At 50.4% G+C, this 24583-nt stretch overlaps 1 protein-coding gene across 1 annotated transcript in view; it reads left to right on the top strand.

Annotated features, from left to right (window-relative positions):
* Window positions 1-22327, top strand: part of LOC147352931 (heterochromatin-stabilizing protein CFDP1) — a 107219-nt gene extending 84892 nt beyond the window's left edge. Inside the window, exons 6-7 of the mRNA XM_086349922.1 lie at window positions 4892-5050; window positions 18620-22327. Coding sequence (XP_086206048.1) covers window positions 4892-5050; window positions 18620-18710 — 250 coding nt within the window. The 3' untranslated portion in view covers window positions 18711-22327. The remainder of the gene's footprint in view (window positions 1-4891; window positions 5051-18619) is intronic.
* The last annotated feature ends 2256 nt before the right edge of the window (window positions 22328-24583 follow it).

Here is a 24583-nt window from a genome sequence, read left to right as displayed (position 1 = left end):
AGCAGGAGGAGGTGGTTGAAATGTCACGCGTTACGTGGAAAACATCTTGGCAGCAATATTCTGGACGCGTCTGAATATAACATTCTGGATGCATTCTGAGGGAGCAAGTGCAGAGGCCCCCTGTGAGCTTCGGCCTCTAAAGGTGGGTGACGGTTCTCTTGAATGTGGTTTCTGTGACACAGCTCACCCCACTTTGGAACCAAGACTGGAAAGTCTGCAGCTGGGGAAGGGGTTGAGCTGTCAGAGCCAACTTTCTGGTAGTCTCTTGCCCTTATGGCTTAGGATCCAGAACAAACTGTGATGCCTGAAGCTGCTCGGGTTCCTGCTGACAGCAGAGAGGTCAGCAAGGGAATTAGGAGTCTCCCCTTTCCCTGGTTGCCCAGTACACAGCTGCTCAGTGCCTGTGGGACGTAGTGCTGGCTCACCATCTCCTAGCCCAGCCGCTGTTGTGAGGTGGGGCGTGTAGGGCACGGCATGCTTTGCATTTCCCAGCGGGGCAGAGATGCTCCCAGCCGCAGCCCAGAAGCTATCTGCTGCTGCCTGCCTCAGCTTTCCTGAAAGCCTGATGGATGAACCTTTGCAGCAAAGAGGGGGCCAAGGTCAGGGTCGATCTGCCTTCCTGAAGGCTGCGATGGACTGACGCCAGGACTGTGCCACTGCAGCCCTGTTTCAAGATGGGAAGCGATGTGAGACCCCACGTGCCAGACTCCAGGAGAGGTGCTGGTCTCAGTGATGAGGCCGCCAAGTGTTTCGGCTACTGCTGTAAATGTGTGGTTCACTTTGCTTTAGCCTCAAATAAAAGGTGGGTAATTTTGCTTTTGAGGCCATCAAATTAGGAAATCATGCACTGTGTTAATGATCCTGTGCAGGCGGACCTGGAAGCTTTTCCATAAAGCGTAATAGAACAGGTGACATTTTGCTGATGTTTACTGGTGAACAAGGCAAAGGGGGGTTGTGACTGTTTTCCTTTTCTAGCACCCTCTTCACTGCTATGTGCAAAAATCATTTTCCTGTTGTTGAAAAGATGGTGTATTCTAGTAACGCCATCAGAGCTGTAGGCTAAGGGGAAGAGATGTGTACAAAGTCATGGTGTTGCCCAGATAAAATGGGGAATCCTGAGTTGCTGAGAACTGATTGGCAAATGTAAGTGGAAATTCCTCCCCTTCAGTTTAGTTCAGTTTAGTCACTCAGTCGTGTCCGACTCTTTGCCACCCCATGAATTGCAGCACACCAGGCCTCCCTGTCCATCACCAACTCCTGGAGTTCACCCAAACTCACGTCCATCGAGTCGGTGATGCCATCCAGCCATCTCATCCTCTGTCGTCCCCTTCTCCTCCTGCCCCCAATCCCTCCCAGCATCAGGGTCTTTTCCAGTGAGTCAACTCTTCACATGAAGTGGCCAAAGTACTGGAGTTTCAGCTTTAGCATCATTCCTTCCAAAGAAATCCCAGGGCTGATCTCCTTCAGAATGGACTGGTTGGATCTCCTTGCAGTCCAAGGGACTCTCAAGAGTCTTCTCCAACACCACAGTTCAAAAGCATCAATTCTTCGGCGCTCAGCTTTCTTCACAGTCCAACTCTCACATCCATACATGACTATTGGAAAAACTATAGCCTTTACTAAACAGACCTTTGTTGGCAAAGTAATGTCTCTGCTGTTGAATATGCTATCTAGGTTGGTCATAACTTGCCTTCCAAGGAGTGAGCATCTTTTAATTTCATGGCTGCAATCACCATCTGCAGTGATTTTGGAGCCCAAAAAAATAAAGTCTGACACTGTTTCCTCCACTTAGAATTTCCTAATTTAGAAGTGTTCTGAATACCTTTTATTCTAAAAAGTTCTAATCCTCTCCCACTAGTTGGTTCTGTGGTCCAGGTAACACTGTTGCTGTTGGCAACTATATCCCCGTGCTGGAGAGAGATTTGGAAGATTTGGAAACCCAGAACTGAAGTGTCCACACCATACAGAGCTGGCACAGGGCAAGTCGTGTTTCTCCTGAGCATCTTTGTTAGATTCCCGTCAAAGCAGAACCTTGGGGAAGGCTTTGAGTGCAGGTAGCTTATTTGGGAAGGCGTCTCAAGAAGCAAGAGTTGAGGGAGCGGGGGAGGTGAGGCCGGGGAGAGGGAAAAGCCAGTACAGGCGTGTGTGTGTGCCCAAGGCCACAAGGGCTCCGCGTCACCAGGACTTCTGAGGAGCATTCAAGTGTGCCTCCTGCAGCCGCCTGTGTGAGCATAAGAGCTTGGCCCGCTTAGCCACCAGCTCCCCACAGTCATTCCACCACAGTGCCTGTGACACATGGACAGGGTTGGAGGAGGCCCTGTGGCCAGAAACGAGAAGCCTGCAGGTATGCGGTTTTGGTGAGGTGTCAGCAGTGGCCCTGAGCGTCCTCAGAGCTGACTGGTGTGGCCGCAGCTGAGAGTGGAGTCCCTCAGGCACGTGTACAGGAGCAGGGCTGGGACGGAAGAGAACCGGGGCGCTCTTGAAGCTCCAGCAGGAAGTGTCTAATCCAGAGAGTGCGGGAAGGGCTGGGAAAGCCTCATGCAGGAAGTGGTTTCCCAGCTGAGACAAGACCAGAGAGGTAAACTGCACGGTCGGGATGGTGTGGCTGGAGCTTTGGCTGCAAAGGGAGATGTGGTGAGAGAAGGTCAGGAAGAACTTCAAGAGTGAAGGCGTTTAGACTTTATCGTAAGAGCAGTTGGGGGTCAGGGAGGAGATACTTAAACAGAAAGATGTGATAAGATTTGTATTTTAGGAAACTCACTCTGAAGACAGCATATATTAATAGAATCAATGCCGTGATGGGACAAGATAAAAGTCAGGGAGACAAGTGAAGAGGCTGCTGAATTATCCAGGTGAGAGAAAAAACTGAGAGCCAGTATAGTGCAGCAGGTGAGAAGTGGAAACATTGGAGCCGTATTAAGTTTCCTCATCCCTCCTCATGCTCTGTCCTGGTAAAATATCACCGTCTGCAATGCAGGAGACACACGTTCAATCCCTGGGTCATGAAGATCCCCTGGAGAAGGAAATGGCACCCCACTCCAGTATTCTTGCCTGGAGAATCCCATGGACAGAGGAGCCTGGTGGCCTACAGTCCATGGGGTTGCACAGAGGTGGACATCATTGAGTGACCAAGCACACACTCATGCTCTGTTCCTGGTAAAATACAGTCTGTGTGTGGATGGAGAGACTGCTGTAGGGACTGAGTTATCTGAGTATGAATTGAAAGCTCATTAAAAACTGTTTGGAAAATTCATAAGCAAATTGGGAACAAAGTAGCCATTAGAAAATCTCTCAAGTAAATACACACACTCGAGGTGAGAGCACAGCGCCCTACACTGAGGGCCAGAAAAGCCTTGTTTTATCCTGGATCTGCATCTGCTGTTGGTTTGACCTTTCTGTATCATTTAACCTCTCTACTCTTGGTTTATTTGTCCAACTCAAAGTGAGGACAGTGACGCCTGCCCAGCCTCTTCTGAGTTGATCTTAAGCTGACAGCATATAGTAGGGTATGACCACGACAGGGAAGCTAACATCCCCTCCACCAGTATAAACAGAATGAGAATGTGGAAGGTAATTGTCCAGCCCCTAGAGTCTTGTGTTCACTGTGGACACTGGCCTGTCGCCTCTCTCCAGGGCAGAGGTAGTAAGCCGTCCCTCCCCAGCACTGTGCTGCAGGGACGTGGGACTTCAGAATAGTTGGTGAGTCAAGATCACCTCGAAGGTTCCTCCTCCACCTCTGAGACTTGGTGCTCCTTTTTCACAGGCATTAGGGAGAATAAGATGAGAAAATGGCTATGAAAAGCACTTGGAGAATTAGCCTTCTAGACAAGTGAGGGTACTATTACCAGTGTTATCAGTAGGCCTTGTGATGTTAGCTCATAGAGTTTTAAAATGTTTTAACTCTGTTGCATATCCCAGTAAAGCAGAAAATGATTTCTAATTTTCTGTATGCTGGTATATAACTTGTTTTACTTTCTAAAGAGACCAAAAGCCATGTTCCTTCTGTAATTCCTTCTTGTAGAACCTTCTTACTAGCTGCAGTCTGTTTTGCTTATTTGAGCTCACACATTTAACATTGACTGGAAACATGCGACCTGCCAGGACTTGAACTTGGGCATGTAGGGTTTCTCCCGCCGTCCATGATAGCATCACCAGCAAGCAGAGCACAGGCTGTACATTCCTTGCTCTCGGGGTGAGGAATGTTCTCCACCTCCTGGGAAAAACCAGGGTCCTGACTCACAGGAGTTGAAAGGAAACGATCTTAAGAGTCTTTCAAAGCTGTTATGACTTCTTGCTCATCAGTGTTGGGATCTGGTTCTCGTTGTCCTGAAAGGATTCCCTGGGGCTTTAGTGCACAGATGATGACAGTGATACAGGGTGGATAACATTCACGCTGCACCTTTGCTCTGTGCCAGGTGCTGTCTTAAGCACTTTACGTAGAAGAGATATACTGCCCTGTGAGTGAGTGTTCATTTTGTGGATTAGGAAGCCGAGGCAGATGTATTGATAGTTAAATAACTCGCCTAAAGTCACATGATTCAAGTTGAAATATGAACCACGGCATGTGATTCTAAAACCAAGACTGAGTCATGCTGGACTTCTCCCTCCTTGCAGGCAGAGGCCTGTCCGTCATACACACCAAAGAGAGGTCTTTAGGATCTCCTATCCCCAGCGCGTTAGAGCGGTTGGAGGTATTAAGCAGGAAAAGCGTATTAGAATTCTGGTCTCTTCACTGTGTTCTCCACCAGAGAGGAAGTACCCTGGATGCAAACATGGCTTCCATTAAGATGCGTAGCTTGAATCTAGGGAGCCCCATGCCAGTCAGAAAAACCATTAATCAGGAGATTAGAGCTTGTACATGCTACATGTTTCATGTTTTTGCTTTCCATAGGTTAAAAAGATCAAGTGGCATGAGCAGCCTTTTGGGGAAAATCGGAGCCAAGAAGCAGAAGATGAGCACCCTAGAGAAGTCCAAGCTGGACTGGGAGAGCTTCAAGGAGGAAGAGGGCATTGGCGAAGAGCTAGCCATCCACAACCGAGGGAAGGAGGGGTAAGAACCAGCACATTCTGTTCCTCTGAAACCCTCGAAACCCTGGGAGAGCTCTTTGTACACACACCACCCAACGTAAGTAGGCGGGAGCTTTTCACGGTGAAATGAAAAATGTGAGTGCTCTGCTTTGTTGCTGAAGCTCTGCTCTCATGTGGGCAGGTCCCTCCAGCGAGGGAAACACTGAGGTGATGGGCAGGGGGTGGGAGGGCGCGAGCAGCAGCTCACCGGGGAACAGGCATGGCTACCACACTGACTCTGCTGACGTGCGGCTCCCGTGAACTGTAAGTCGCCTCCTTCGTTCATGTGGTCGGATCTGGCTCACCATACCAGCCTTGGCCGCATCCGAATTATTTGGTCTTCTGAGAAGCCAGGCAAACTCAGTGCATCAAACACAGAGCCAGTAGAGCGCCTAGATGTTGTCACATTGTTGTGGGACTTTTGTTTGGGTCGTCATGGCCCGGGCGGGCCTTCGCCCTTGGTTTCAACCTGTGTGACACACCAGCCCTCAGACAGCATCTGACTATCACGTGTACCCTCCTCTTCACTTAGCAGTACAAAGAGGATGTCCATAAACTGTGCACAGGCATATCCCAGGAGAAACGGTTTTCAGTGCTTTCTTAAGAACCTCAGAAGGAGCCAAGAACAAAGTGACTGCAGAAGTGGGTCCATGGCTCTGAGTCCACTCCCTCCCTGCATACCCGCGTGGCCCGGCCAAGGGCCCAGCGCCCGCCCCCACCACAGAGAGAGGCACGTGGCCCGGAGGACGGCCCGTAGGCCCCTACCCCTCACAGAGAGAAGCGCGCATGGCCTGGTGGACTGCCCGGCGCCCCCCCGCCCCCCGCCAACACACACACAGGCGTGTGGCCCGGCCGTCGGCCCGGTGCTCCCCCTGTCATAGAGAGAGGCGCACGTGGCCCAGCAGACGGCCCGGCACCCCCCGCCCCCAACAGAGAGAGGCGTGTGTGGCCCGGCCCCCAACAGAGAGAGGCGCGTGGCCCGGCGGACAGCCGGTCAACCCTGCCCCTCGCCGGCAAGGGCTCTCCCTGTAATTCGTGTGCATCCCTAAGGCTCAGCTCTTTTGCCAGTAAAACTGTGGTAATAGTACCACCGTTGGTGGTAGTGAGGCTGTCGTGAGACAAAACTTGTGATCTGTGTATCATGCGTATAAGTATATAGCACAGTCAGACCTCAGAGGTGTGCAGGTTCAGTTCCAGACCAACACGATGAAGCAGATGACACAATAAAGCCTTCATGGGGATTTTTTGGTTTCCCAGTGCACATAAGTTATGTTCATACTATACTGATAGTCTGTTAGTGTGCAAGGATTATATGTAGAACCCAATGTACATACCTAACTTAAAAATACTTTATTGCTACAAAATGCTAACAATCATCTGACAATACAAAATTGCCACAGTCCTGCAGTTTGTACAAAAACAGTATCTGCACATGCAATGTAGTGGAGCACAATAAAATGAGACACATAAAGCCTTGGAGAAGACTCCTGAGAGTCCCTTGGACTGCAAGGAGATCCAACCAGTCCATTCTGAAGATCAGCCCTGGGTGTTCTTTGGAAGGAATGATGCTAGAGCTGAAACTCCAGTACTTTGGCCACCTCATGCGAAGAGTTGACTCATTGGAAAACACTCTGATGCTGGGAGGGATTGGGGGCAGGAAGAGAAGGGGGCGACAGAGGATGAGATGGCTGGATGGCATCACCGACTCGATGGACATGAGTCTGAGTGAACTCTGGGAGTTGCTGACAGACAGGGAGGCCTGGCGTGCTGCGATTCATGGGGTTGCAAAGAGTTGGACACGACTGAGCGACTGAACTGAAGTGAACTGAACTACCACTTAATACAGACCTTTAAGTGACACTGACAGGTGTTCTGCTAAGGGCTTTCAGTTCAGTTCAGTCCAGTCGCTCAGTCGTGTCCAACTCTTTGCGACCCCATGAATTGCAGCACGCCAGGCCTCCCTGTCTGTCAGCAACTCCCGGAGTTCACTCAGACTCATGTCCATCGAGTCGGTGATGCCATCCAGCCATCTCATCCTCTGTCGCCCCCTTCTCCTCCTGCCCCCAATCCCTCCCAGCATCAGAGTCTTTTCCAATGAGTCAACTCTTCGCATGAGGTGGCCAAAGTATTGGAGTTTCAGCTTTAGCATCAGTCCTTCCAATGAACACCCAGGACTGATCTCCTTCAGAATGGACTGGTTGGATCTCCTTGCAGTCCAAGGGACCCTCAAGAGTCTTCTCCAACACCACAGTTCAAAAGCATCAATTCTTTGGCGCTCAGCTTTCTTCACAGTCCAACTCTCACATCCATACATGACTACTGGAAAAACCATAGCCTTGACTAGACGGACCTTTGTTGGCAAAGTAATGTCTCTGCTTTTGAATATGCTATCTAGGTTGGTCATAACTTTCCTTCCAAGGAGCAAGCGTGTTTTAATTTCATGGCTGCAGTCACCATCTGCACTGATTTTGGAGCACAGAAAAATTAAGTCTGACACTGTTTCCACTGTTTCCCCATCTATTTCCCATGAAGTGATGGGGCCGGATGCCATGATGTTCGTTTTCTGAATGTTGAGCTTTAAGCCAACTTTTTCACTCTCCGCTTTCACTTTCATCAAGAGGCTTTTTAGTTCCTCTTCACTTTCTGCCATAAGGGTAGTGTCATCTGCATATCTAAGGTTATTGATATTTCTCCCGGCAATCTTGATTCCAGGTTGTGCTTCTTCAAGCCCAGCTTAAGTGGTAGTAGCTCAGGTTTATTTGTAATCTAAATCCTAATAAAGATAGGTGGGAGATTTGTTGGGGGGGCGGGGTCATTTTTCTAGATTAGGTTTCAAGACTATGTGAATGAATGTAGAAGCTGATCAGGATATGAAAATTTTTTTTTTCTAATGACGTTATGAGCTTGTGTAGCTACCAGGCTTCTGGGTTCGTCTGTCAGAGATGGTTTGCCACAGGACAAAGGCAGAAGTGCCAAAGCCACCCGAGGAAGGCCCACGAGAAAGCACTGGCAGGGGTCAGTGTTACCCGGAGGTCTCTGATGCGCGCCCCAACCTCCCCTCTCTGATTCAGCCCGGGCAGCTCAGCCCCGCCTCTTCTCATGTTTGCCCGGTGATCTCAGGCAGCGGAGAAACTGCCAGTGTGTGCCACACTTTACTGCTTCTCTGAGGATTGATTATATGGGTTAGACAATGTTCTTTCTGTTAATAGAGGTCTTGTAAAAGTAAGGAGTGGTGCTGCTGAGGATAAGGGAGAGATAAGAAAATGTCTGGAAGCGAAAACAAGATGATTAAAAAGGACATCTGCCCCAGGAGGGCTTTTCAGGCAATGGAGAATCACATAACTGGGTTAGGGAACAGCCAGGAGCATGGAACTTTGCAGCTCTCTGCTTTTCCCTCGTCTCTGAGCCTTCCCCGCCCCGGCCAGACGATTCCATGGATCTGATTGTGTTTTTCCAGTGCTGATCTCATGACTGCAGTGCTCTGCTTCAGCTCCTCTCACCTGCCCTCTCCAGGGCCCACCCCACACCTGCACTCACTGCCTTTACTGGCTTCTGCTGGCTGATTAAGGGCCCAGCCCCTAGTCCAAGGAAGGAACTGTTTCTCTGGTTCTTAACCTTGGCCAAGCACAAGTATCTTCTGGGTTTTTCCCAGAGTTCACATGACAAAGACATCCCTGTGCACTGCTGAATCAAGAGTCAAGGGTGTGAGTGTGTGTGCATGCACACGTGTACATATACACAATGGAATACTACTCAGCCGTAATAAATAATGAAAATTTGGACTTCCTTGGAGGTACAGTAGATAAGAATACACCTGCCAATGCAGGGGACATGGGTTTGATCCCTGGTCCGTAAAGATTCCATATGCCATGGAGCAAGTAAGCCTGTGCACCACAGCTACTGAGCTCACAATCTAGAGCCCATGAGCTTCAACTACCGGGTTCATGCACATTTTAGGGCCCTCAAGCCATGAATACTGAGCCCAAGTGCTGCAACTACTGGAGCCTACACACCCTAGAGCCCATGCTCTGCAACGAGAAGCCTGCGAAGGAAGAGCAGCCCCTGCTGCCACAGCTAGAGAAAGCTTGCATGCAACAACGAAGACCCAGCATGACAACAAAGAGTGAAAGTTTGCCATTTGCAGCAACATGGATGGACTTAGAGGATATTATGCTGCTGCTGCTGCTGCTGAGTCACTTCAGTCGTGTCCGACTCTGTGCGACCCCATAGACCGCAGCCCACCAGGCTCCCCCGTCCCTGGGACTCTCCAGGCAAGAACACTGGAGTGGGTTGCCATTGCCTTCTCCCATATTATGCCTAGTGAGATGCTTAGTGAAATAAGTCAGAGAAAGACTAATACTGTGTGATACCGTTTATATGTGGAATCTAACCTAGTAAATAAAACATAAATAAGCTACATGGGAACATAGCCAATATTTTATAACTATATGGAGTATAACCTTTAAAAATGATGAATTACTGGGGAGTTCCTGATGGGCCAGTGGTTAAGACTCTGCTTCCACAGCAGGGGACACCTGTTGTCTCTTGGTCAAGGGACTAAGATCTCACAAGCCATGCAGCATGGCCAAAAAATTGTGAATTGCTGTGGAGAATTCCATGGACAGAGGAGCCTGGTGGTTACAGTCTATAGGGTCGCAAAGAGTTGAACATGACTGAAGTGACTTAGCACAGCACACCTAGAACTTATATAATATTGTGCATCAACTGTACCTCGATTAAAAAAAAAAATCACAGATACCAGTATCTTTAAATCACTCCTCAGGTGCTTCTCAGGTACAGCCAGGATTGAGAATCACTAGACCACAGCAACAAAATTCTAGAAATGAGAGCAAGATAGTCAGCTGCTGGGTGAGCCTTTCCAGCACCTGCATAACTAGAAAGCCGACTGGAGAACAGGCAAGATTTCTGTGAAGAAGTGAGCCCAGTGCCACAGTGTCAAAGGGCAGGGAACACAAGCCAAACCTGAAAGGTCTGTTTGGTCAGGTCCCCAGATTCCCTTGCACAGATGCCAACGAGGGCAGAGATCATTTGGGGAGAGTCTACTTTGAGGGTGGAGAATCCCAGACAGGGTTACCCTGGAACAAAAGTGATCTCTGCTGAAACTAAGAAGGGGGAAAGATCATATTTGATAACATCTCGAATAAGGTACTTGTGAGTAATCATTGGCCTCTACCATAGTTACGAGACTGTGACCTTTTTACAGGCACCATATTTAAATTGTTCTCACATAGAAGAATCCAGATCACAAACACAAAATGATTACAGGTGATGAAAACATTCCTGTAATACAGTCCTGATTAAGATAGAGAGAGTGAAAGTGCTCAGACATGTCCGATTCTTTGCAACCCCATGGACTGTAGCCCACCACACTCCTCCATCCATGGGATTCTCCAGGCAAGAATACTGGAGTGGGTTACCATTTCCTTCTCCAGAGGATCTTCCCGACCCAGGGATCAAACCCGGCTCTTCCTCTTTGTAGGCAGACGCTTTATGGTCTGAGCCACCAGGGAAGTCAAAAATAAGATAGAGTTGAGGTTAAAAGATTATGTTCTGCTTTTTGTGTTTTGATAGTAATTCTGCTTCAGTAAGTGCTATGCCATCTTTCGCCTTGTAAACCTTTGATACAATTTGAAGCTACATTGGTCAGTATTGAATTATTATTGTCCAGTCTTTTAAAAGCAATTTTGCTATCTTAAAGTATTCACAAAAAGAAGCAAAGCACCTTGAGAAACAGCAGACACAGCAAACACCAGGCACAATCAGGATCAGACTGGCAGAGAATTTGGACAATGAAGATAGCAGATACGGATTTTAATACAGTTATGCCTGCTGTATTCAAATAAGTAAACAAACGTGAAAATATTTACGAGAAGAAGAAACTATAAACAGTGGCCCTAGAACTCCCCTTATGGTCCAGTGGTTGAGAGTCTGCCTGCCAGTGCCGGGAACACAGGTTCGACCCCTGGTCTGGGAAGGTTCCACATGCTGCAGGGCACCTAGCCCTGTGCACTACAGCTACTGACCCCCTGCTCCAGGCCCGTGCTCTGCAGCAAGAGAAGCCACCGCAGTGAGAAACCCCACCACCGCAACTGGGGAAGCCTCTTGTGCAGCAGTGAGCACCCCGTGCTCTGCAATGGAGACCCAGCTCAGCCAAACATAAATAAAATTTTGTTTAAAGTGGCCCTAGCAGATTTGAAAAAGACCCAAACAAAATTTCTAGAAGTGAACTTTTTTTTTTTTTTAAGAAGTGAACATTTTAATAACCATAATTAAAAGTGGAGAGGATAGATTTAATAGTAGTTAGATCATTATCTAAGAGCATACATGAACTGGAAAAGAGCCAGAAGAAATCATCCAGAATATACTTCAGAGAGACAAAAGACAAAAAAAATAATAAAGAGGGAAGTGAAGCTTCCTAGAGGACAGTGTAGGAAAAGATGAAAGACACCTCTATAGACTTTAAAACCCAAAGAATCCCAAGATAAATAGAAACCCACACTGCAGGGTGGAACTACAGACAACCAAAGACAAAAAGAGAAGTCTTAAGAGCAGCCAGAAAAAAAGTGACTTCTCTGAGAAGAAGGGTTATACTGACAGGTAGCTTCTCAATAACAGAACTTCTAATAACATCCCCAAACTGGAAACAGCTTGCTGCTGCTACTGCTAAGTCACTTCAGTCATGTCCGACTCTGCGACCCCATAGACGGCAGCCCACCAGGCTCCCCCATCCCTGGCATTCTTCAGGCAAGAATACTGGAGTGGGTTGCCATTTCCTTCTCTAATGCATGAAAGTGAAAAGTGAAAGTGAAGTCGCTCAGTCGTGTCTGACCCTCAGCGACCCCATGGACTGCAGCCTTCCAGGCTCCTCCATCCATGGGATTTTCCAGGCAGGAGTACTGGAGTGGGGTGCCATTGCCTTCTCCAGGAAACAGCTTAGATGTCGATAAATAGTGTACTAGACAGGAGAAGGCAATGGCATCCCACTCCAGTACTCTTGCCTGGAAAATCCCATGGACGCAGGAGCCTGGTGGGCTGCAGTCCATGGGGTCGCGCAAAGTCGGACACGACTGAGCAACTTCACTTTCACTTTCCACTTTCATGCATCGGAGAAGGAAATGGCAACCCACTCCAGCGTTCTTGCCTGGAGAATCCCAGGGACAGGGGAGCCTGGTGGGCTGCCATCTATGGGGTCGCACAAAGTCGGGCACAGCTGAAGTGATTTAGCCGCAGCAGCAGATAAAATGTGACGTGTTCATGTACTGGGATACTCTTTAGCTACTGGAGTGAACATGGGTAAGTTTTGGTGACATAATAACACAAGTTCATGCAGTATGATGCCATGTATTTTATTGATATAATTCCATTTACACAAAGGTCAAAAATGGGCAAAAACAGTGTGTCCGTTAGGTCAGTCTGTGAAGAAGCAAGTCAGAAAAGAATACACACCATGTATGTCTGTGTTGAGTTCACGGTTAGGCCATCACCAGGTCAAGAAGCAGAATGCTGCCAGCCTTCTGGAGGCACGTGTGTGTCTCTCACCACCACCCACATACCCGTATCCAACACCCAAGCCCAGCCAGGTGTGAGCCTGCCCACATTTCCACTTTCAAGTTTCTGCTCCTCTGACATTACATTGTAGTTCTGTCTGATTGTGAATCATTATAAAGCAAGCTCTCCCAGGCCAGCTTGGGTTTCTCTGGGGTGCTCAACCTCTGTTTCTTGGCTGGCTTTATAATGATTCATCTGCCTTGCCCATTTTATACTGTGAGGGTGTGGTGGTGGTGTAGTTGCTAAGTCGTGTCTGACTCTTGTAACCCCATGGCTGTAGCCCGCCAGGCTCTTCTGTCTATGGGACTCTCCTGGCAAAAATACTGGAGTGGGTTGCCATTCTCCAGGGCATCTTCCCAACCAAGAAACTGAACCTGGGTCTCCTGCATTGCAGGTAAATTCTTTACCGTCTGAGCTACGAGGGAGTTGGGTGTATGTTCTGTTTTACAATAAACTGAATTGAGGTTGAATTCAACTCCTGGCCCTACTGCCAGCCCGTCATGTGCTGTAGCCCCCGTTTCTTCACCTGTGCAGTAGAAACTCTTCAGTATCCTCCCGGGTTTTTTACGGGAATTAGATAATAAGTTGGGGAATGTCTGGCATGTTTACAGATAGGGTTCCCCCCGCCCCATCCCCAGTCTCCCCCACTTCCTTTCTCCCGTCTGCCGTTACTGGCCATGCCCAGCTTAGGGCCTCATTGGAAGGCTGGGCGCTCTGTGCCTCTAAACTCCTTCCTGGTGTAGTCCTGCCAAGCCTTCAGGGACACTTACCAGCTGTGGCCTGTACAGCCTGGGGGCATCTCCCCTCAGTCCTGGGCTTTAGGGTAGGAGACCCTAGGCCCAAGTCCTGAGCAGGTCCTCACATTCTCTCCTCCAGGAAAGCACACTAATTCTGTGGCTTAGGTCCCCAAAAAGCTACCCCTGCCTGAGCATCCCACTGAGCTGAAGACTCCTGTAGCAGCCATTTAGTTCACGTCTCCATTTGCATATATAAGACATACCTCAAATTTAACATCCAGAACCAAATACGGATAGCCCCCGCTTTTCAGGAGTTTGCTCTGTGCCATTTTGCTTTTACCAAAAACCTCCATGAATGCTCTCCCTTTTCTCCCTAACTGAAAGAAATCTGAAGGGGTTTCATTTTCACCAAAAAGGTAGTTGCTTCCCACCATGTCAGCTAAGAGAGGTGTCCTAGGAACACTACTTTCAGATAGCAGGGGAAACCTGGGCCTGCTTTCTTTCCATAAATAGCCTCCTTCCTCAGACTTCTCAGAAAAGGGGACCATCCCATCCACTCAGCTGATGAAAGAAAACCCTCGGAGTCAGTCCTAAAAGTCCAACAGAAAATTCTCCTGTGAAGCACTTCGGCCCCTCCCAGCTGCTTGCAGTCCAGTACCTCCTTTCTCCACGTCGCAACCAAAGTGATGTTTTTAACATGCAAACCATTTCCCTCCTTCCCCTGCTGAAAGCCCTTCAGTAGCACTTAGGTCAGCATTCACCTCCTCACCGGGCATTCCACGCCCTCCCTGAGCATCCGCTGCCCACCTCTTACTCTTGTGCCTGCCTGCGGCCGCCCAGCCTCTGCTCCACTCCTCAGATCCACCTCCCCAGTTCCTCCTCCGTGGTGGGCTCTTGGTCACTCGGGTGCCGCTCTCTACTCTCTAGCGTAGCCCCACCTTAGAAACCCTCTACCACATCTCTCTGTTTGATCTTCCTCACACTGCCAGCTGGTACGAGTCATCATGTTTTGTCTCATGTGCAGTCAGCTCCAAGCGCAGGGTCTGGCTCACCTCCCCACCACCAGTACCTTCTAAGAGTATCTGCCCAGAGCAGGCGCTGAGCCGTTGTGCAGTCTAGATGCCCATTCCGCTAGCTGTCAGGCATCCGTGGTTTTGATTGGAACCCAGCAGGATTAGAATTAACCCCCCAGAAAAGAAGGGCGTGGCATGTCGGAATGAGATCTCCACTCAGGCATCTTTTTCGGTCAGCAAAGTTGGTTAAAATGACTGTACCAAAGAGGTCAGCTGCATAGCAAAGACTTGCTGCTTTTCCTCTGAGCCCTGAACTCCAGAACTCAGTCCAGTATTTCAAGATTCGTGTGGCCCTCAGGCCTCTAGCATTGCTTCCCTCTGTTCCTGTAACCGCTCTTACTAGATTCCCTGGCGGTATCCGCTATCAGCCGCGCGTCTCTCCTACTCTGTTGAGGTGGAGGCCAGCAGGCTTAGAAGAGGGATCAGTGCACAGAGAAGGAGAGGAAGCTAGGCATGGTCTTGGCTGCTGCAGCAATCAAACTGAAGGTCATGGAGCGTGATGATTGGAAACCAGGTGTGTTTGTGATTTGGAGAGGTGTGAAGGAGAGACCAGAGAAAATAATTTTCTTTCTTCAAAGAATCTATCTCCGTGACCCCCAAGAGTCACAGCCTTGAGGTGAAATGGGAGGAGAGCAGTGGAGAAGAAACTTAATTAAAATCAGTGCCCTCTCACTCTGGCCCCCGCGGTGTGCTCTCCTCAGGGCTCGGGCGATGTTGGGCAGATTGCTTCTTTCACTCGCGTGTCTCAGGACAAGTCGCCTCTCATTACATCCCGCACAGAGCTCTGTTCCAGCCTCAATGCCTGTGTTGCTGTTGCTTTCTGGTGTTGATCCGCTTTCCTTCCCAGGTTTGTGCTGCACAGAACGCCTGCAGGCTCTGCTGGGGGCAGAGTGATGACCAGCCGCGAGATGTCCTCATTGTGTGCCCGCTCAGACTCCCTGCAACTGTCTGTGCTCTTTCTCCACACCTCACCCCCATTTTTTGGCCACTCCACTCGGCAGGTGGGATCTTAGTTCCCCAACCAGGGATCGAACCCGTGTCCCCTGTGATGGAAGGGCAGTGTCTTAACCACTGGACCACCAGGGAAGTCCCTGCTCTTTCTTTTCCCAACCATAGGTCCGGAGGCCTCTCGTGGATGGGTGTGACTGTGTGGCGGAGCTTTTTTGTCTTCTTTCATTTTTCCTTCCCTCCTCAACAGCCTGGATCTCAAGGAAATTGGTGGCAGAAAAGTAATTTGGGTTGAAAGATCAAAAAGATGACCAAGCCTATTGTGTCTAACCTGGTTCTGAAAGGAAAGGCTTAGCACATACCTTGGGTTTTGGTGCTGTTAGCGTATTTTGTGAGTGAAAGTGAGGATCTGCGGCCTCTTAACTGGGCTCCATAGGGAATGGTGGCAGGAAGGGATGTCCCCGCCTCCGCCTCCCAGTAGACTGAGCTGAACCAGGCTGGTCCCCAGGAGTGCTGGGCACAGACCAGAAAAGAACCTTTGCACTTGTCAGCTGGCGGTTCTCCTCGGAGACCGTAACCTGCTTACGGGGCCTGAAAACTTCTGAGGCTCAGTTTAAATGGGCCATCCGCTCAGGCCACCTTGCAGAGCCAGCCTTCCCCGCAAGCCCTTCCTCCTCCTGGAGCATTTGGTCTCTTGGTCCCTGTTCCATCTATCCCGGCTCCTGAGGCTTGGGAGTGATACCATCAGGTCAGAAATGGGAAGCACAGAGCCCACAGTGCTCATTAGCCATTTCTGGTTTTATTGTTTACAGAGTACTTCTTCTTATGGTGTCACTGTATTGTCAGAGGGGTGTTGTAATTCTTATTCGTGTTTTCCAACTAAAAAAAATGAACTGCCCTGCCCACAGTCACACAGTTAATGCTGGAACGACCCTCATCCTTGGCACCTTTCTGATCTCGGGGAGGCTGGCAGGGGCTTGTCCAGTAGAAGTTTGGTTTCTGGTCCACTCTTGGCAGCAATCCAAAGCCATCACAAGGATCCTGTTAGCAGCTGCAGATGCTATAAATGGAGGAGTGAAGTCGCCAAACCTGCCGGGATGGCCTTTGTCTTGGTTGCCCTTGAGAATTCGGTTGCCTTCTGCACATGTGCCCCCCTCCGCTGCCTGAGGCGTTCCCTAAACCTGAACTCTTCCTGCACCTGCCTGTTTAGCACCCAGCCTGGCCTTGCTCTTGATGGTTTCAAGGTCAGCTGGACCCGACACAGCTTCCAGAAACCTGTGAGGCCATTATTTATGTTCGGTGAGCATCTTAATTTAAGTATCACTTCCTCTACTTTAAAGGAAAGTCCAAGAGGAAAGACCACAAATGCTCAAAGCCTCGTGCTTCCTCTTCTGTCCCCGCGCCGCACTCTCAGGTGACCCTGGCTGGTGGCTCTCCTGAAACATGCCCTGAAGTCTTCTCAACCACAGCGCCGCGCCCCCCCCCCTTTTTTTTCTATGGAAACCTGTAGGGGCAGTTAAGCACGCTGCTGTCAAAACTCTGATCCCCACTGTGATCTTCAGCCCTGGCCCGTGAGCTGGTGTGTGGAGGGGGGCAGTTGTGGGGCGACACAGCCCATCAGTCATTTCCGGCTCACTGCCCCCACTGGGGAGTCGCAGGGCCCCTGGTGGGGGATGGAAAAGGAGCTTGTTGTGTGTGTCCACTTCCCGCCACCATCTCTCCTGCTTTCTCACTTTTATCAAAAAGGGTCCTCTGCACCCGGCAGTGGCTTCCCCATTTGCCAGGGAATCTGAAGCCAGTGAATGTGTATTTCACTGGCTAAATTTGACAGCCTGACCCTGAGGGCTCACATCAAGCTTACAGGCGGGCCATGCCCTTGTTTTTCTAGCCATTCCGGCCCCTCCGTGGCGGTTTTGACTCAGCTGCCGAGTTCTGATCCTGGACTAGGTTGTTGTTACAGATGCTCGTAACATGCACCAGAGAGCTCACTGCTGCTCTTGAGTTGATTGCCCTCAGAGTCCTGACTCTAGAAGCTGGCTTCCCAAAATGATGGTGGCCGCTCTAACTGCTGTTTTATGGAGCACCTGCTCTGTGTTAGGCATTGTATGTACACTATTTCATTTAATCCCCGTGGCAGGCCTTCAGAGTAGGGGTGATTATCTTTTTTTTTTTTTTTTGGCAGATTAAGAAAAAGAATTAGCCAGGTTAGGAGGCTTATTCAGAGACACAGCCAGCAAGTCACAGGGTCAGGATTCGGCCCCGAGCCGCCACCCTGTCTGTAGTGAGGCACAGGGTTAGTGGCCACAGGCCTGCGGGAGAGCGGGGAGGGTGGGCTGCCCTTCACAGGGTGAGTTCAGCCGAGGAACACAGGGTCCTGAGCTGGTAACGTGCTCACCACAAACGAAATGACCTTGTACTCACAGATGCACATTTTCTGCAGTGCAACAAAGGAGAGATTAGCACAGAGATTCAATTATGTCTCCCATTTTCAGTGGCAATTTTGCTCTCTCAGTAGATTACTTGGCAGAGAGCCCCTCCCCGCAAGGCAAATGGAGCTGTATCCCACCGCTCACTCCCTCACTCCCCGCGGTGCCTGCCACCTTCAGCCTGGGGCTTCCCTCCCACCGTGCCGGGCAGGCCGCCCGCCTTGAGGGCACCCTGAGTATGTGGGCCATGGGCGCAGAGGCACTTGACCTCATTCCCTTGGAGGAATTCAGGGAAGCCTCCTCGGTCATCCCCATGAGAGGGTCCTGGCCCCACGTGGGTGGAGGACACGGAGAGGAGGACGGTGGGGGAAGGGAGGGCCGCCAGCAGGCAGGTGCCCGGACAGTGAGCGCGTGCCACGGTCAGCTGCTGTGTAACCAGGTCAGGCTCCGAACCCGGGCCTGACTGAGCCCTGCTCTTCCCTTTAAACCTGGCTACACAATCACGTTTTCCTGCCCCCAGCCGCTAATGTACTTCCCCTTAATAAGTTGTTGCTTTCTCTTTTTCATTTTACTTTTATTCACCTCTGAACCAGAAAGTTCCTTGTTTAGACCAAATGAGTGGTCTGGATGTTACTGAAAGAGTAACAGCGGCCCCTCTGCCTGTGGTCACCTGCTTGCATTTGCTGTCGCCCGCTGAGCCCCAGGCCAGGTGGGCCCTTCCCCACGGGGAGAGGGGATGCTGCCTGGGAGGCATTTTCTCCTACTCAGTCTGCTGACGGGCATCTTTATTTTCTTCCAGGTACATCGAACGAAAAGCTTTTCTAGACCGAGTGGATCACAGGCAGTTTGAAATCGAGCGAGATCTCAGGCTGAGCAAAATGAAACCCTGATGTGATGGGGAGCCCCCGCAGCTCAGTCCTCTTTATAGCGTGAGCTTATGTGTCTGTGAGATGTTTCCTGTGCTTCTCATCGACTGGCTCCCAGCAAGGTCCTTTTTTCTACACTGAATTTCTGTCTTTGTATCTTGATCTCACATGATTTCATTTGTTTTACTTTTAATAGTTTGTCCTTTCAAAAATAAAGATTAAAAAAAAAAGTACAAGTTGATCCTGTGAGAGGCTGGTGAGGATGACGCCACTTGCCTTCCCTTTGTTCTGCTGCGAAGTCCACGAGGCCAAGCCCGTTCCTCGCAGGCCTGTCTCGGCCGCTGTGGAGAAGAGAGCGCGCGGCCCGCTCACCGTGGGCCCGAGAGCAGGGGCTGAGACGAGGCTCGCCATGCTGGCATGACGCCGGGCCCCGCGCTTCTCTCCTGACTGGACTCCTCCACCCGGATACAATGTAAGGATGTAAGGCTGAAAAATAAGGATATGCCATCACTGAATTAGAGATCTTTCTTTTCCTTCAGCCTTTCTCCTCTCCTCAAAGTTAAAGTCAACTTCCCATGTTTCTCATCTCAATAATTCTTTGATTGGGGGTTTGTCAAAGAAAACTACAAAGGACTCTTTTTTTTTAACTCTTTAGAAGATTTAAATTCCAAACTTCATATTAATAAAGCAGTAAACCTCACAACCTGCCTCTGGGGGCGGGTGGGCGGATGTCCTGAGTAACATGGACAGGGTTAAGGGGTAGTAGGGCTCCAAAGACTGGAATTCAGATCCTGCCCGTACATCTACCAGCCCTGTGACCTTGAGCACAGCTCAGCTTTCTGAGCCTCACAAGGTGGAGACGAGCTAGTGACATGTGCAGGGAACACACTTTGGTCTCCCCCTCCGGTCCTCTGATACACGGGCAGGCGCTCACACAGCCAAGATCGGGCTGTCAGCCCTGCGCGGTCGCGAGGTTATGACCCTCGTTACTCGCTGAGGCCAAGGTGGGTGATGGGGCTGACTGACGTGTGTGCATCTTCGATACAGGATCATCTTTTCCATCAGAGTCTTTGAACTGTAGCCAGCAATTTTTAAGAACAGGTGGATAATAGTTTATCTAGCTCTTCACGTCCATACTTAGTGAAAACTGATCTGCCTAACTCCCAAGGGAAATAACATCCCTTTCCAGGAGTCAGGAACTGCCAAGGAAAATGTCTGCAGGAAGTGGGGAGCCTGAGTCAGTGCTGGGAGGCAGCTCGACAGTCCTCTGCCAGGCACCGGGCACCGCCCTTGGCCGTGGCGGGGACGTCCGAGGAAGGCGGCCAAGGACACTTCCTGGCCGGTCTGTGGAGTCCAGAAAACCCCTGAGAGCTGAGTTTCCTGGCCTCGCTCTGGCCATCAGTCTTCTCCTAGTCCCAGATGAACGCATTTGATTTCCATGGCTTCACGTACTTTCCCGTTACTGAAAAAAAACCTGCCCTACAACAGCATAACGTCAAAGAAGAAAAACAGGCTTCTTTATGTGTTCTGTTCACCTATTTTAAAAAGGAACGCAGTGCTCTAATTAGGAACTCTGCATAAAGTCCCAGGAGAGAAGGGCAGCATTGAGAACTAAGTCTTGATTGGGCTGTGCGCCGCCAGAGCTGAGCGGAGAGAACCAGACAAACCCCAGGGCCCGAGGTCACGAGAACTGACCAGGCCAGCAGGCCGGCTGGTGGCTGGTGCGACGGGGATACGGAAGACCTCCAGGAGAGGGGTGGCGTCACGGTGCTGCCGGCAGCCAGGAGGCCCGAGGCAGGCCCGGGGACGGGGTCTCAGGTGCTGTGCCGCCTCTTGGCCTCAGCAGGACAGAGGAGGTGTGTGTGGCGTGGCTCTCAGGCGCAGTTTTCTTCTGGCATTTAACGGGAATTGCTGAGGCATGTTGGGTAGGAGCCCGTGACTCTTTTTTTCATTACCAAAAAACAAGTGAACAATAGGGATTGGTGTAAGATGGTGAACTCCAGGGGAAGCATTTAGAAGCTCTCAGTTTCATCAACACATGACGGAGTGGTCCCATGTGCCTGGTGCTTTCTCCCGTTTTTCCTGACCAGGAGAGGAAACTCGCCTGAGGTCAGATTGTGAAACTGACACTGATTACATCCACGTGGTAGGCTTGGCGGGCAGGAGGCAGGCAAGATGAAACAGCCTCTTCTCACCTGCCGGATCCAGCTCCCGATTGGAGGATTCACATTGGAAAGGAAAGATTAGAGTGCAGGGGGACAGAAGAGCCAAAAATGAAGGACACTTACACTTGAGAACAGTGACAGCTGGCACACTCTGGTGCCAAAAGTACACCAAAGGCGTGGGCACACGGGCTTCAGCCTCCAGTCCTCGGTGCCCTGGGGCAGCATCGGAACCTCCAGGGGAGAGTGTGCCCCACGGTGCGGGCCGGGCCGCCCTCTCCTCTTCAGGATGCTGCCTGGTTTCAGCGAGCAGGAGCAGGAGGCGCTGGTGCCCAGGTGACTGTACTTGGAGGTACAGTCATGGTATCTTAAATGCCATCCCACTGCACCTCCTTCCCTGGGGGTACCAGTGTGCCCGGGGTTCCTGCTTTGGCAGGAAAAGTCTTTGCCTCAAAGTGTTTTTTTTTTTTTCCTGCAGCCTTTTTGTTTTTTTATGCCATCTCAAGGCAACTTAGATCCAACAGTACTACTCCCAGATGCAGTCTTTGTGCGTAGGCAAGTTGACCACAAGGAGGAGAGTGGGCTGTAGACGTCCAGAAGATTCTGCCCTGGCTCCCTGCAGCCTGGAATGGCCCAATCCACAGAGACCCCCCTTCCCAGGGCTCCTCTCCAGGGTCAGCCTGTGAGCTTTCATTACTGTGCCCTCAGAAGGCTGATAGGGTGCCGGGTCTCTGCTCAAGTAAGGGACAAGGTGGCTGTGTTGGGGAAGGAAGGGGAGAAACTAACGTAACAGGAGGAGCATGCAGACAGTGGGTTTGGCTCCCTGTGATCCGGGGTGAGTCCCTCCCTCTGCGTCTTAGATTTCCTTGTCTTCAAGAAGTTTTCTGAGAATGCTTAATAATCCTGCTCTGCCTACCTCACAGCGTTTTATTAAATGAAATACACTATCCACGTGTTAAGTTACTCTAATTAAATTGCACACTTGGCTCCGAGCTCCCCAAGACAGCCAAGCTTCTGTGAGTATAAATTAGCACCACCTTGAAGAGCACTTTGGCGCCGCCTCAAATCTGGAGCTGCACTCGGCCCATGACACAGCAGCTCTGCTCCTGGCTGGACATCCTGGAGGAGCTCCCGTGTGCGCACAGGGCGGCAGGCTTAGTGGTGACAGGGAAAACCTCGAAACCATCCTCTGGCCATCAGGAGAAAGGGTCAGTTGTGAAACAGCCACACAGGAGAACACAGTACAGTGGTGAAATGAAGGGACCAGGGCTACACGCATCACAAGATGAACCTCGTAAGCAGCTTCGATGCACAAAATGCCTAACACACAGCCCCAGTCACACAAGTTCAAAAGCACGCAAACACAGGTGGTGGTCCCCGACACTGAAAGCACTGGAGGCCGCTGGATTGTACACTTTAAAGTGGTTAATTTTATGTTATGTGAATTTCGCCTCAATAAAATTTTTTAAACATGAGAAAGATTGTATATTGACTTTCTCTATATATGTACTATGTAATTATATATACACATGTAAATATATGTAGACGAATGGGTGATGACACTAATTTCAGCATAGTGGTTACCTCTCATGGAATTGGGAAGGTTATACAATCAAAGATAGCAAAGGAGCTGTGTTTAATAAGATGTGGTTTTATATCTTAAATTGGGAAATGAGGACACAGATATTTCTTAACATTATTCACTACACCTGTCTATCTATAATATTTCAAGATAAAATGTTTTTATTATCTATTTGGCTACGCCAGGTCTCAGTTGCAGCTTGTGGAATCTGGCTGCCTGATGGGGGATTGAATCCAGGCCCCCTGCATTGGGATTAGCCACTGGACTAGCAGGGAAGTCCCAAGATAAATTTTTTTTAGAGAAAGGCAAGCCCACGTTTAAATTTGCATCACCTCTGTCAGTCTCTTTAGGGAGAGAGAGGGCCAAGGCATGGACAGTCCAGGGATGGAGGGTTGCCATGGGGATGAACTTGCTGGGTGTCAGGGAGCTCTCTCTGTCTCCCGTTCTGGGCTAGCGGGCGTTCCAGCACGATCCCTGCTCGGCTTTTGGAACATTCCCCAGGAGAAGAGTGATTCACGTATATAGCTCCACCTCAGCTCCCCTGTCTCTGAAAGCAGGTTGGGCGGCTGGGGAAGCCGAGGGTCGGAGCCAGGCCGCATGCCCCGCCCCAGTGCAACCGACAGTGCAGGCCATATGTCAGAAGGATGCTGCGGCAGGCCGCGGCTTGTCAGATGCAGACACGTGGTTTCTGACCTGGGTAAATGAGCTTGAATTTAAAGGCTCCAAAATGAATTACTGTCAGTGTCTGGGTGTTCTAGTGGAAGTCACGGAGCTGCCTGTCTTCAAATTCTGCCCAGCACCCTGAGCTGCCCCAGGGCCACAGCTGTGACCCAAGGCTGCTCTCAGCTCCTCAGGGTGCAGAGGCGTGTTGCTGGGCCTCTGCAGGGAGGCAGGGAGGGAGGGAGCCACCCTCCGCCCAGCCCCACTAATCTCTGCTAATGATTTAATGCCTTACTTCTTCCAGTTAATGCCTGTACATTAGTAACCTAAGCCTGCCCGCATCTGAGGCACCCTGCCTCACAAATGGAAGACGAGTTTAAGTCAGGGAGCTCTCTGGGTGCCTGAGGTTGTGACTGGCGGGGTGGACCCTCTGCGTTCCAGGCATCCCATGAGGTTGCCTCATCCCTGCTGTTGTCTCTAGCTGGACCTCGCAGTCTGGTTACAGCTCTGCCACTGAGCTCCGTTACAGGAGCTTTGACTTTGACGTTGGGTCCCGCAGTCACACACACACCCAGCCCTCCTGCACCAACAGTGTGTGGTGCGACGTGTGTGTGTGTGCCCTTGAGACCGCTGTTGACAACTGGTGGTAGAAATGCAGGTGTGTTTTCCAGAAAATTGTAAATACCTTATGTGGTATGATAGAAAATAAATATATCTTTCATTTTTGTGCAGTTCCTGGCACAAAGCCCCTAAAACACTTGCAATTTACTGTCTGTGTGATCATGAGATGACACCTGGGGAAACCGAAGTAGCTTCAGGATGGATCTGGTCGCCAGGAAAACCACCCCTGTGACTAGAGGGTTAGAACTTCCAGCCCTCCCCTCCCCGCCACAACCCCGATCTCTGGGGAGGAGGAGGAAGCCAGGTGTCAGTCAGTCACCAATGGCTAATGACTTAATCAATCATGCCAACACAATGGAACCTAAGTGAAGCCCCATAAACAGCGAAGCGTGGGGAGCTTCCAAGTTGCTGACCACATCCATGTGCCGGGAGAATGGCGCTCTGCCTCAGACCCCTCTGGACTGTTTTCTATAAACTGCTTGTAAAGAGAGCACCTTCCTGAGTCTGTGAGTTGTTCTAGCAAACTATCACACCCAGTGCCCGGGGCACAGGCTCCTCGTGTGCAGCTGGCGTCTGCAGTGGGCGCAGTCTTGGGTGACTGAGCCAGTAAGCAGTGGGATCTGCGCTAACTCCGGGTGGTTAGTGACAGGACAGAAACGAGCTGTTGGACGTCTAGTTGGCGTTAGAGAGTGGGCTGGACCCCATGTTTGTCTCAGTCTTCCTTTCACGCCAAACATCTGCCGCAGGAGACAGTCCCAGTGCAACAGTCAAAGACAGCCTCATGGGAGAGTCCGCACACCCTCACCCCAGTCCTGCTGACCCGCTGGTGCCCTCAGGTACGTGGCTTGGCCTCCTCGGCCCCCGTTTCTGCA

This window comes from Bos grunniens, chromosome 18 (genome assembly GCF_055505025.1).
Source record: "Bos grunniens cultivar Pamir isolate PY7600 chromosome 18, Bosgru_T2T1.0, whole genome shotgun sequence".
Taxonomy (NCBI): Eukaryota; Metazoa; Chordata; class Mammalia; order Artiodactyla; family Bovidae; genus Bos; species Bos grunniens.
The sequence above is the reverse complement of the archived record's forward strand: the minus strand, read 5'-3'. Positions and strand labels throughout refer to the sequence as shown.